General features: G+C 28.3%; 1 protein-coding gene across 1 annotated transcript in view; it reads right to left on the bottom strand.

Annotated features, from left to right (window-relative positions):
- Window positions 1-5,189: 5,189 nt before the first annotated feature.
- The window catches only part of LOC108730133 (MATH and LRR domain-containing protein PFE0570w), a 9,314-nt gene continuing 736 nt past the window's right edge, over window positions 5,190-13,767 (bottom strand). Inside the window, exons 2-14 of the mRNA XM_018459634.1 lie at window positions 13,118-13,188; window positions 12,871-13,009; window positions 11,591-11,768; window positions 11,312-11,446; window positions 10,955-11,233; window positions 7,384-10,800; window positions 6,995-7,121; window positions 6,525-6,729; window positions 6,254-6,426; window positions 5,994-6,166; window positions 5,768-5,920; window positions 5,595-5,687; window positions 5,190-5,481 (exon numbers count right to left, since the gene is read on the bottom strand). Of these exons, the coding sequence (XP_018315136.1) occupies window positions 5,261-5,481; window positions 5,595-5,687; window positions 5,768-5,920; window positions 5,994-6,166; window positions 6,254-6,426; window positions 6,525-6,729; window positions 6,995-7,121; window positions 7,384-10,800; window positions 10,955-11,233; window positions 11,312-11,446; window positions 11,591-11,768; window positions 12,871-13,009; window positions 13,118-13,188 (5,364 nt within the window). The 3' untranslated portion in view covers window positions 5,190-5,260. The remainder of the gene's footprint in view (window positions 5,482-5,594; window positions 5,688-5,767; window positions 5,921-5,993; window positions 6,167-6,253; window positions 6,427-6,524; window positions 6,730-6,994; window positions 7,122-7,383; window positions 10,801-10,954; window positions 11,234-11,311; window positions 11,447-11,590; window positions 11,769-12,870; window positions 13,010-13,117; window positions 13,189-13,767) is intronic.

Genomic DNA, 13,767 nt, shown 5'->3' with positions numbered 1-13,767 from the left:
TATGCAAACGTTTGTATAGTATCGCGTCTTATTGTCATCACTCATCAACGAATAAAAAAGAAAGAAAAACATTACATGCATCACACACACGCACGCATACGCGCGCGCGCGCACACACACACACAAAAACACGCGCACACGCACGCACACACACAATTACAAAAGTAGTGCCTTTCTACTCTCGTTTGTAAGAAAGCAAATAGTTGTGGTACACCTGATCAAGAAAGATCAAATAAGAAAGAGAGAAAGAAAATGGTCTATTTCTCTCATTAAAATTAGCGATGAGCGTCGTCCAATTGCTAACCGTGTTACGAGCGCAGGACGCTGATACACGCTAGTGACAAAATCTTGTAAAACACGAAATCAATAACTGTAAAGCGCTGATAGTAGACAAGGTAAAGCCTTTGATCCTTGGTACGTATGCTACTTATACTCAATCCTAACTTTGTTATTCGTAAAAGACTTTAATCTGATATATCTTCGGATATATATGATGATATATAAACATAAATACGTTCTATAATAGCTCATATTCTTGTCGCAGAGGTCTAATACGTTGCGATTAGATCTAGTAACTTGCATTATACTTTCACTAGGCTCTTCCAAAGAATGTTCGTGAACGCGATGGAACGTACTATTAGTATCAAAGGGTTAATGAACATATGTGTCTTACGTAGAAGTATCTAAGATTTAAATCTAGATTAAATCCGATGTCTTACCAGAAAGCAATAGTTCCCTAAGCACATGTGAAATACATTTTGCCGCTAATAATAGAGATGCTATTTATTACTAATCGGTTAGAAAGTCTATTGACGTCAGATCGCCATCCGGCGTTGTACTGTTATATATTGACAAATATTTTCTCAAGACGTTTTGCTCCTGTAACGCGAAATATCGTTTACCAAATCTTAGGCACACAAAAATGACGTACTTATAGTGAATTAATTTTTGTTTCCATATCTGTAACTACATGCGGTAAAATTAAAAAGAACGGAATTAAAAGCGCCGTTAGCTATTATTACAAGATAAAGCAACAAATACGGTAGAATAATAAATTCAATGACTTTGTAAGCGCAGATCATAATTTGCTAATTTCACGAAAAACTGCGACTAAATAATACTTCATCTGTTTGCATAGATGAGAGTTGAATATGAAATTTAAAAAAATTTCTAATACTTTTCGTCCTATTTATCTTGATTTCAAAACAATGGAATGAATACTGAATGATATACGCATATATAGCATTTCAGATATTAATTTCGAATATCATTTCTCATTAATATTCATCACATACGTAAAATAAAAGGTAACATGCCGGCATTGTTAAATTGTTTCATAAAATCAAGAAAACTGCTATGTTTAATATTAAATTATATTGATCATGCATCGTTCTCTCTTGTTTCGTTATTTATTTATTTAGATAAAAGGCTCAGTCTCCGATTATATGCACAATTGCTACCACATTTATAATTTTTTTTTTTTTGCATCACTTCTCTACTCAAAATCTTTCCAACTTTCAGATTGCTGGTTTATAGTTTACGTAGCATTAAAAACGTTATGTTAACAATGCAATAGAGTGGAATTGATATGTATATTTGGAGATATTTCATCGCGTATAGAAAGTTGGGCCTTCTTGTCATTTTGTCTCAGCTTCTTGTAAATAGTAAATTATTTTACGTTAAATATATCCCGGGTCGTAAGCTATATTAATTATAAAAAGCAACGTTTTCGCCACATTGTATTACTACGTTCCATCAGCCTGATACCTCATCGTACCATGATGCACTGCGCTTAAAAAAAAACCGAAATGCATATTTTTATAATTATATAATTTGTTAAAAGAACATACCTAACGGAGTGACAGAACAGGTACTGAAGACATTGAACGACGATTCGATAGTAATTTGTATATTTGTAGATACTCTCGAGTATATAAAAAAGGAAAGCTTCCAAACATTTTGTTTCACCTTTTTCATATTAATCACTCACCCGTCGCTCGTCGCTTAAAACACGTTAATAGTTATGACAACAAACGGCTTTCTCTATTCAAACTACTCAAGATTTCTGCTTAATACAAAAAGATAGAGCTAAAGAGAAAGAGAAAAAAAGCTTAATGTAAGAATCGAAAGCGTGGCCTAAACATTTATAAAAGCGAATATACAAATGGTATTTTTATTATTTATAAATAGTCCTCATTAACAAAATGTATTCTAATTTAATTTCCCATATTTCATATTGTACGTGGTTCCTAATTTATTATTACTATATATATTATATAATATATAATAATAATAATAATATGTATACTATTATTATTATTATTATCATTAACTAATGTAATTAATTATGACTATTTGTTTACTATTAGAAATTATTCTTATTATTTCAATAAAACTATTTAATAAGAACTTGTTTGTGAAAAGGAATGTATGAAATACACAGTATCGAAACGAGTGCTGAGAATAGAATGTGTGATTGTGTGCATTGTGTCACATCCAAATCCAGAATGCGTATTTAATGCAGATCTATCGAATGGTATGAAAGAAAAAAATGGCCTTTGCTTTTAATTTTAAGATACTATTTCTAAAGAATTTATTAATAAAGTGTTCGCTGTAATCTTGGAACTAGTACTTCTGTTGTATACATGTATAGCTAAATAGTAAAATTGTCACTTGTCTTATATTTTAAACATTAATATGTTTTCTTTTGTTTCCAAATCAAACGATAATATTAATTGTTCCATATTGTATAAACATAAATGTTTATACACAACAAAATTATTGCTGGAACATTAGCGTATGACCTTGTAATTGAAGATAATCTACGTGGAGATTTCGATAAGTTTAAGACCTTTCTCTTTCATGTCATTCGATGATTAACTAGTATTTCCACATTTAATCTAACGCTTTTCCCTGACTCGGCCGAATCCAAGCCAATCAAACGAGAGCCTTATTACGATTTGTATCTTGTAAATTGTCGTCGTCAAAGATGATAACTGAAGCAACTATGATAACCAGCTTTGAGAGAGTAATAATTTATGGTACAATTAATGTATCACGCAGATGACATTTTATTACATCAGATAACGTCGCGTATCGTATTCCGTGCGAATACAGACAAATATAAAATAACGACACCAAAATGTCATCCAAAAACATGATACAAATGCGGTTTCCTTCGCACCATCGATAATTATCTCTTACTATATAGTTGAAGTAAATAGCATTATTTAAATTATATCATGTTGAGTTAATTGTAATTTTAGATGTATGAAATAACACTATTAAACGATGTCATGCGGTTTCTTGTAGCCAAACGAAAGATATACACCGATCAAAATTAGTTTACTCAAAATTAATAATTAATATTCTATGGTTTCTATAAGTGCGGATTTTTAATTTCAAAAAAATTGACCATTTTCGATTCAATATATCATAAAATAACATTATATGTGACATATATTTTCTCTATTGTTCCAAATTTGATTTTTTGCCGATTTTCATATAGTATATCATAGTTAGGATTTTAGCGCACAACTCCGTGAAATCGCTAAAATAAAAATCAGAATAAACAATATTTTACGAAACCTCATTCAATTTGCAACAATATTGTGTGATATCGCTCGTTGATCAATTAGTTATAACGATTAGTCAATATCAAAGCAATAATATTGACCGATGCTTACGGCCATTAATTCTTTATTCTGTTAGATGATACTATCTTATTCGAAATTCACGAATTTCCAAATCTTTATTCCGCGTCACTCTCCGATGGCTGGTTCTTAGAAATGACAATCTTTATGCTCGTTCCTGCGGGTATTTTATGACGATGGATAATAGTGGATACTCTCATCCAATATACCAAACTTGTATAATTGCTATCTGACATTAACATACCAAAGATATCAGTTAATTTGGAAACTGCTAAGAATTAATCTGAAAGTTGCTAAACGGCATTTTAACAAAAGTAAAAAGAGAGATATTATCGATCGGCAATGTTGCATCAAAACATTGTTATTATTTTTGTAAAGAAACCTTGTACATGTACTAACTTAGCGTGCTCTATGAATGAAAACTTACGATATGTTAAATATTATCTATTATTATTATTATTATATATTATTATTGCTACTATAATTACTTTTATCATTATTATATTAAAATAAAAACTATAAAATCTCTCTTGTTTGGAAATTTTTGAGCAGCGTGATCGATGTTTGACGCGATTTTTTTATTCATTTTATTACATCTTATTTTTTTATTGATATTCTAATATATATACACATCCAGCGACATTCTTGTGATATATATTTCGAATAATATTACAAAGTAAAATAATATCAATTGGACCGATTTACTGTTAACATTTGTTCTACAATGCTATCTCAGAAATGCAATTTAATTCAATGTGTTGCTCATAAAATAGATCGAAGTGTTATAATCGTACAAATATCTCATTTTGTTTCACTGGATAATATTGTATTTAAGGAATATAAAATGTATTCAATTTTGGTCAAATCCGACAGTAGACATTGGTGCCTACAAAATAGTTATTTATAATTCTTTATCATAACCTCATTGATTTTAATTATGTTTTTATTCATCTCTTTAAATTATTATTTAGCTTGGCCACACAATATATAGATATATTATTTTCAAACCTTTCGAATTTTTAAATGAAAATCAGAAAGTAATTATTTTTGAGATATTTAACAGAGGAATGTGAAAAGTAATAAACGATATAAGAGGTGTAATTTTATAATATTTATATATTTTTACAAGAGAAAATATCAATTTGTTCTAAATCAAGAGAAAACATTTTAATATTTTATAATAAAATAAAATGTAATTTTCTCCTATAAATACTAGAACTAAAAAACGATTTTTTAACAACGTGCAGAATTTAACAGAGTTTAAGAGCGAAAATTAATCCACATTTTAAAAACATATATTCTAATATGTGTGAATTAATAGAAAAATTAAATAATTTATATCAGATAAACATAGCAAGCAAGGTGACAACTGTGAAATAAAGCTACATATTATATCATCAAATATAAACTATAATTACAACTTCGCTAAAACCAAACAATAATTGGATGCATCTCAAATTTTAAATATTAAATGTTATGTTCGTAATCAACACATTATTTCTTATTATAATTCTGCTTAATTAAAAATTATGTGAGTTGTTAGCATTGAGTTGTTGATTACACAAAGATTGAATGACAAATTACACTTACTTATTTTCATCAACGTTTCACGTTTTACTTTGAATAAGTTTAATATTTTTTTTCTGTAAATATTCTTTCCAAAAATTTGAAGTACGTAAATGAAAGAACGTCTGCAATTGTGTGTCGACAATTGGTCTTAAAGATTTACTCGGCGTCCATTTTATTACAGGCCACGATATAACGTCGAATTTATGTCTGGAAAGGCTGAGCAACGCAGATATTATGCCTTCTTGTTGATCGTGTGAACCTGTTTAAAAATTAATCAGTTATTATAAATTATATATGTATAGTGTGTATATAAAAATATGTTATTGGTGTATTGAAAATTAGTTTTCCATACACACAAAATGAATGTACTACCTTGGCCAGATTGGATGAGGACACAGAGCTGTTCAGAGATCTCGTGCACAATTTGATCATTATCTTTTACTGGGAATGCGCGCAAAAGCCTTCCTGTAAGTGCATAATATAATATCGGATACATTAGTATTCCTTCAAAAATATAATACAATAAATTTAAAAAATAAATTTACCGAGTAAAGAAAATGCACTATATATGCAGGGATGTTGATTGCTTATAATCATTGGCAGTAGAACAGATTCAATAATATTTTTATATGTCCATTGTGCCTTTTCTCGTTTTGCAAGAAGTATAATGGCTGTATCCAAACCCTCGATCCGTTTAGCTAAAAAAAATATAATTTGCAATTAATTAATATAATTCGTAGAAAAAAAACATGATGCGGAAAATGTATTTACCTTTAAGAGCAGTCATAAGTTCCTTAACAATATCATTTACTGTTTCGTTAGTATAATTATGACATCTCGATACCAATGATTTTAAATGCTTTAATTTCTTTAATATTCGGTCCTTATCAGTATTAATATGTAGTGAGCTGATAAGAAAAGCTATGCATTTTGATAATATTTCTGAAAGAATTAAACAATATACATTTATAAACATGAACGATGCAATTTTGTGCACGATTTCAATGATTAAAGCTGAAGTCATTCATCACTGTGTCAGTGATGCATCGAATTTATACCAGCACGTTAATATTGTATTTAAAACGGCTATTGATTTAAGATTCATACAATAGAGAGCACTGCAACACATTATGCGTATTTTTTCTCTATCCTTCTGAATACGTGACAGGACGACATATATCCGTGTCAGCGAATCAATTGGGTCCTACATACGTAAAAGTATTAGTAATTTAAAACTGAAAAGTGTTGCTATTATAATGTGATTTAAATTGTTATATTCTATTATAGATAAATAAAATATACCTTCACATCACTATTAAGTCTAAACATATGAAATTCGATGGCGGCTTGTACGAAATAAATCATCATTGGTTTCGATGCTTCCAAATCGAATAATAACGTTATGATCTTCTGTTCAAATTTCGTCATCAATGGTGCTGGGGGAGTAAATGATTTATCTAAAGCTTCTGTATGATCAACTTCTTCTATTATAAACTCTACTATGCATCTAAAATGGACGCAAAAGAAATATTATTTCCCTCTTTTTATTCATTTAACATGCAAACTTCTAACTTTATAATATACACATTGCTTTATTTTAATCAATGCTTTAATATTTCTATAGTTAAACAAGATAAATGTTGAATTACTGTTTTTTTGAGAACTAACTGTTTGCTATATACTGCTGCATTAATATAATGAAATAATACCTTTAATATATGTTTAATCTGACATTTTTACATATTTAAAAATCGCAAAATGTGTATACTAACTTGGCTATGATACGAGGTCCGCAAATATTTTCCAATTTTACTTTTATGTCGTCATGTATAGAATCATATATAGAATCTTTCCAATCACTGTTCATAAGTCGTTGTAGTTGCTTCTTTACAAATTTGTCTAAAACATATGTGACATGTAGAATTAAATTAATAATTTTGTTTAATAATTAAAAGGATAGTATATTTTAAGAGAGAAAGCATTTAAAAACTAAGAGTTTTTTTAAACTTCTTTGAGAAAAAATATATTTTGATCTTTTTATAAAATTTTATTCATGTTTTATCAATTACTGAACCTGGAATATAGATTATTAGATATAAATATAATTGTTTTTTTATACATTTTAAAAGTTATATCTTGAAATCATATTTTTGTTAAATACCTGTTATTTTACAAGCGTATTCTATTTCTTTACGTGATTTATGTTTTTTGGTACATTTCTTTTTGTTAATATATTTATATAATCGTGACATTGGCGTCTGAGATTCCTCGAAATTATGAGGGACAAAGATAAGTTCCATTTTTTTATTTCGTTGATTCATTTTTTTATTTTGAGTTTCGATGGCCTGTATCTTAATTGCTTTATTATTAACACAAGTTTCTTCTTGTATATTTCTTGCATTTTTCATTTCATTGATATCTCTCGGTGACGGTGAACGTGGAACTGCAATAGTTCCGCCAGATATTTCGCTATTATTGTGATCTTCACTTCGCGTTACTTCCACGTTTGATCGATCAGATAGAACCGATGATTCATCATTTAAAATCACATCCTTTGGTATATTGTGATCGTTGTGACTCTTATTTCCAAATGTCTCAGAAGTATGTTCCAATTCAGCGGTTGACATCTCTTTTTCAGTTTTAATCGTATCCAATGCTTCATTAACTTTGTCATGTTTTAAGTCTTTATATACAGAGCGGGTAATAACACGTGTTCTTAATAAAATTGATTTTTCAAGTTCTAAATTATTCGCTGTATCGTTTACAATATTATTATGTACTACATTCAACTCGTTACTATTGTTCAAAGTCTCTCCTATTACTCTATCCATTGAGATATTTCTGTTGATTGTATCTTCAATGACGTCATCACATTTCGCAAGCTCAGAAACATATTCAATATTAATAGCAGATGGAGTGATATCGTTATTTTGAAGAGAATTTTCAGCATTCGTCAAATTTAAATCTTTTTCGTTTACAGGTCTTTCGTCAATACTACTTATTTCGATAGACTTGACAACGTTTTCCTCATCACGTTTCTTATTCGTTATAGGATTCTTCTTGCTTTCAATTAATGAATTATCTTTGTGAGTATTTAATTGTTGATTTACATTATTTTTTTGTCGAATCGCTGAAGTAGTTAAAATAGCTATATTTCTTATCGTACAATGTGTAGAATTATTTCTATTGATGCTCAATTGATGAACTGGCGTTTTTGGAGTATGTGCGATTCGTATTTTTTTCGGTTCATAATGATTAGAGCATAATTTATCGTCTGTTTGTTTATTTATAGACTCTGCTGGTGTATCTACATTTCTTTTCAAATTTTTAATATGATTTAACGAACTGTCGTTAATCTCTTCTTCATTTTCAATTCGCGATTTTTTTGCTAATTCAAGATTTTCAATATTATGATCTGAATATAGTTCAATATTCTCTTGTTTATTTATGCACGAAATTGGTTGCTTCTTTCTTTTTAAATTTCGAAGATTCTTTAATAAACGATCGCCAATTTTAGCTTTCTGTATATTTTGACCTTTTCTTATTATATTACGTTTTTCTACATTAATAACACTTTTACTATGAGCAAGATCAGTGGAATTTTCATTGTTAAATAAGGATGCCATTCTAGTTTTTGTCTGGCTATCCATATCAACAGCTTCTATATTATCTTGGCTTAAGATTTTACCGCTTGTGTTTATTTTATCAATCTCATCTTTGTATATATTTTGGCCCTTTCCTTTTATTTCAATTTTATCTGCATTAATATCAACAATTTTGCCAACAGTAGAATTTTTATTGTTAGATAATAATATTGTTCTAGTTTCTGTCTGGTTATCCGTATCAGTAGTTTCTACATTACTTTTGCTCAAAAGATTATCACTTGCATGTATTTCGTTAATCTTATCTTCATTTATATTTTGGTCCTTTGTTTTTATTTTATTTTCTTCTGCATTCACGTCGATAATTTTTCTATAAGCATGATGAATGGAATTTGTATCATCAGATAAGAATATTGTTTTAGCTTCTATCCGATTATTCATATCAATAGCTTTTACATTATTTTTACCGAAAAGATCATTGCTTGCATATATTTCGCTAATCTTATCGTTATGCGTACTTTGACTCTTTCTTTTCATTTCACTTTCTGTATTAATATCAACAATTTTACTATTATCAAAATTTTCAGTGTTAGATATATTTCTAGTTTCTGTCTGGATATTAATAGCTTTAATAGTATTATTACTTAAGAGATCATCGCTTATGTATATTTCGTCAACCTGATTTTTATGTACACTTTGGTTCTTTCTTTCTATTTTATTTTCCTCTACATTAATGTCGACAGTTTTATCATTAGTATAATCAGAAAAATCTTCATCTTTAAATAAGGATATCATTCCGATTTTCTGGTTATCCATATCGATATCGTTTATATTATCTTTACTTGAGATATTATCATTTGCACATATTTCGCTAGACTTATCTTTATGTATAATTTCATTTTTTGTTTTTATTTTATTTTCCTCTGTATTAATGTCGACAGTTTTTCCATCAGCATGATCCGAAGATTTTTTATCGTTAGATAAGGACATCGTTTCCGTTTGATAACGACATCCAGTTTCAGTTTGATTATCTACATCGTTAGCGTCTACATTATCTTTGTTTAAGATATCATTGCTTACGTATAATTTGTCAACGCTTAACCGTGACGTCGTTAAATTATCTTCAACAGATGCTACTTCTAATGAATGCAATGTATTTTGTTTAGGAAGAAACTCTTTGTCGATTTCAATGTCATTAAGAGATGTGCTGGATATATTTATATTGGAGTATGAATTATTCTTATGTACACTCGATAATATATTCTTAGATGTATGATTAAATTGTAAAATATCAGTAATCTTCGTAGCATTCTCGGTTTTATCACAACATGTATCTCGTACTCGTTCATTTTCATCGAAATTTTCAATTTTCGAAAACATGCTTTCATATGCATTACACGACTGTCTCTTTTTCAGCTCTGTCCTTTTTGAGCAACAAATACACATTTCCGAATCGATATCTAGCTCATTTTTAGAACATGTTTCTTTTTTCTCATTGAAATATTCTGCCACACCTTTACAGATTGAAGAAATTAGATTCGAATTTAGCGAGATATCATCCTTATGATTCATAACGCAACGACAACGAGAATTAGTATCTATTTTTTCCTTTAGTCTTCGAAACTTTTTCATTTTACTTTTTAATGATCGAATTTTTCTTTTCATTTTTTTAAGAGATATAGAGTGTTTGATTAGTAAATCATCAGAGCAGAAATGCTCCCTTGCACAGTTCCTATTTTGAGACAAGGTAGGAATTGCATTGAAATTACTGGGTATATTGGCTACAAATGGTCTATGTGAAATATCCGTATTTCTTAATTCAACATTTTCGCAGATTTGTGTCATTGTGGATGATCTTCCCGATTTTATATTGCCTGCTATTGAATCACTACATGGGCTGTAAGGACGTAAATGAGGTATAGGTGATATTTTAGAGAGAGAGTCTTCATTTCTATTTGTAAAACCAGGGTAGGTACCTAAAAATTAAAAATAGATTTAAACATAATAAATATAATAATATAATAATATAATAATATAATGTAATATAAATATATTATATACAATAAAAGAATATATATAATTATATATATATATAACGCATATGACATTGCATTAGTTACTATTACTTACTAGATAATGAACACGGCGGCGAATAAATCTTTTTCGGTGAAGGAGGCAAATCTTTCTCAATTAATTTTGGACATGCGACCATGGTTTTGAATATTTTTTCAGGAGTCAACTCTGGGGACAAATGAGCTTCACATTTTGCACAAAACAATGGATGTGGGTCATTTTTCATGTGATAAAATTCGTCAGTCATAATATTTTGATCTCGTACTTCGCATTTTACGCTTGATTCAATATTACATAGTGATACATTAATACCAATATCTGAAGTAGATTTTATACCTATAAATGATTCATATAATAAGCATATAATAATAAAAAAATATTTGCTTTAAGTTTTGTATTTTCTTTTGTACTTACTTATACTTGGCTTAGCCGTATCAACATCTGTAGAAATTATCTTTTTCTCCTTTTTTTTACCACCTTTTTTTGTCACAGTTTGCATATTGTTCTTTTTTAACGTTTTTAATTCGTGTTCCAATTCTTTAATTTTGTCTGTAAACAAAGAATAAATCTTATTTAGACAAATAATAAACAAATTTAATTTTTGTATGTATCGAACAATACATAAGAAATAACGCAGATAATAGAAATAACAGAAATAATACAATATAAAAGAGACATTTAATTTATCGCTACCTTCGAAGGATGACTTTTCTAAGTCATATTCCATAATTTTAGCCGATTGTTCTTCTTCCAGTTCCTTTATTTTACATGTTAATTGTTGTATACTCTGTTTATCTGCAGCTATATTTATGTCATAGTCACTTATCTTGTTTATTAATTTTTCATTACTTTGCTCATATTCTACAATTTTCTGAAATTTAAAAAATATTATTGTTAACGTATAAAATGTGATAACAATTAAAATAAAGAACGACTCACTTGTAAAAAAAATCTAATCAAGAATATTCACATCAATATGAACAGCCAATATGAGTAAACTAGCGTAGATGTATAAAATAAAAATATACAATTATTCATTGAGATATAATTCACATTTTCAATCTCTAGTGTCATATTATCGCCAATATTTTCTTTAAAAAAATTTAAAGAAAATAAAAGCTAATACTATAATTATGTACTATAAAAATACACACATCTATGTACTGTAAGTTTTGTAATGCACTAAAACCAACACGTATCAATAATATATAAAATATGATTTTTCAGACAAAATAAAAAAGCGTGTCAGTTAACGTGCAAAAATTAATGAATTAACTTTTCAAGCTAATTGTAATCGAAACTTGCTTATTCACACAAAGTAAATATTTACAAAAAGTTGCATTATCTACATATATCCTAAACATAATTTTGTAAATGTTATCTCTTAATAATCCAGATAGCAAAATATTAGTAATATGTCAGCAGTTATTAGTGATTCGATTATGATTTTAGAACAGATTGTTGTGATCCACTGTGTCCTCTTCTCTTTAAGTTTGCCCTTACGACTTGCCAGCCAGAATATAACAAAAATATAGTAGGAATGAAGCATACCATTATAATGTCGTAATGTAGAGCCTGCTCATTTCCTGATACATTTCTACTAATATTAAAAAATTGAGATCTACATCGGCAATTGTTACAGTTCTACTAATACAAAACAACACAATTTGCAATACATGCTATTGGCAGGTTTGACTATCTGGGAAGTTATTACTCTGTGACTTTATCTGATAAAATATACTTGATAGAACAAAGTATGTTTATCTATAAACCTGTTTTTTCTTTTTTTAATATTTATGTAGCTTATGTATCAATGTTTCATAATTTTGCACATTTCTAAATATTAGCTTGAAAAGTTAATTTCTTTTACATTTACAGATACATTTACTTAAAGAGCTATCACTAAATTATTTTATAAATACTTTAAGAGTATGCTAATAATAAATTAATCTAGAATAAAATTATTTATTTACACATTTTAACTCCCTTATCTCATCCTTGGCGGATGAATAATCGGATATCATGTGTATGGCCTCTTTCTTCGCGACTTCCAAACTTGATTTTAAATTTTCAACTTCTTTCATATTTTGAGTATACTGCTTAATTAAGACACTGAAACAGATAAAAATTCCATTAATTTTTCCATGATATTGAACATGTCAAAATTCATTTAATAAAAAATTAATCTAAAAAATATAGAAACACTTAAGAAATACTTACTCTGTCTTGATTATTTTCTGTTTCAATAACAACATTGATTCTTTCGATTTCTTTAACTTATAATCATGTTCCTGAAAAATTTTTTGTTAAATCATATCTCTCAAATGATTGAAAAATATTGACAAAAACAGAAAAGAAATATTAACTTTAGAACCATAAGCTACATTGATTAAATGATATATGTACCACTAAATATTCTTTAGCCTTTAGCTAGTTATTCATAACCTGTTCTTGGAAATACATTAAACAATATTAATTTTCTTAGACCTGATTTGCATCAATGTTAATTTGATTTTAAGAGAGACTAAGAGATTTCTCTCTTTGAAGCCAAAAGAGAGAGAGAGAGATAGAAAGTTTTAAGCTTTGCTTAAAGTCAAAGTAATGTTGGTGCAACCAGGCCTTAGAGCAAACCCAGTAAACACAATGTTACATGTAACGCACATGTAATATGAAATGTCAGCTCAACAAGAATAACTGTAATATAACAGTGTATTATATTATAGTTATCTTGTTGAGCTGACATTCAATGTTACATGTACGTTACATGTAATATTGTGTTTACGGGGAATGTTTGCATAATATTGCATTTTATTTTATGTATAGTATATACCTTGCCAAAACAAATAATAAAAAATAAAATATATAAAATA

The sequence above is a fragment of the Mycetomoellerius zeteki genome, unplaced genomic scaffold (assembly GCF_001594055.1).
Source record: "Mycetomoellerius zeteki isolate Tzet28-1 unplaced genomic scaffold, Tzet1.0 scaffold848, whole genome shotgun sequence".
Classification (NCBI taxonomy): domain Eukaryota; kingdom Metazoa; phylum Arthropoda; class Insecta; order Hymenoptera; family Formicidae; genus Mycetomoellerius; species Mycetomoellerius zeteki.
The sequence above is the reverse complement of the archived record's forward strand: the minus strand, read 5'-3'. Positions and strand labels throughout refer to the sequence as shown.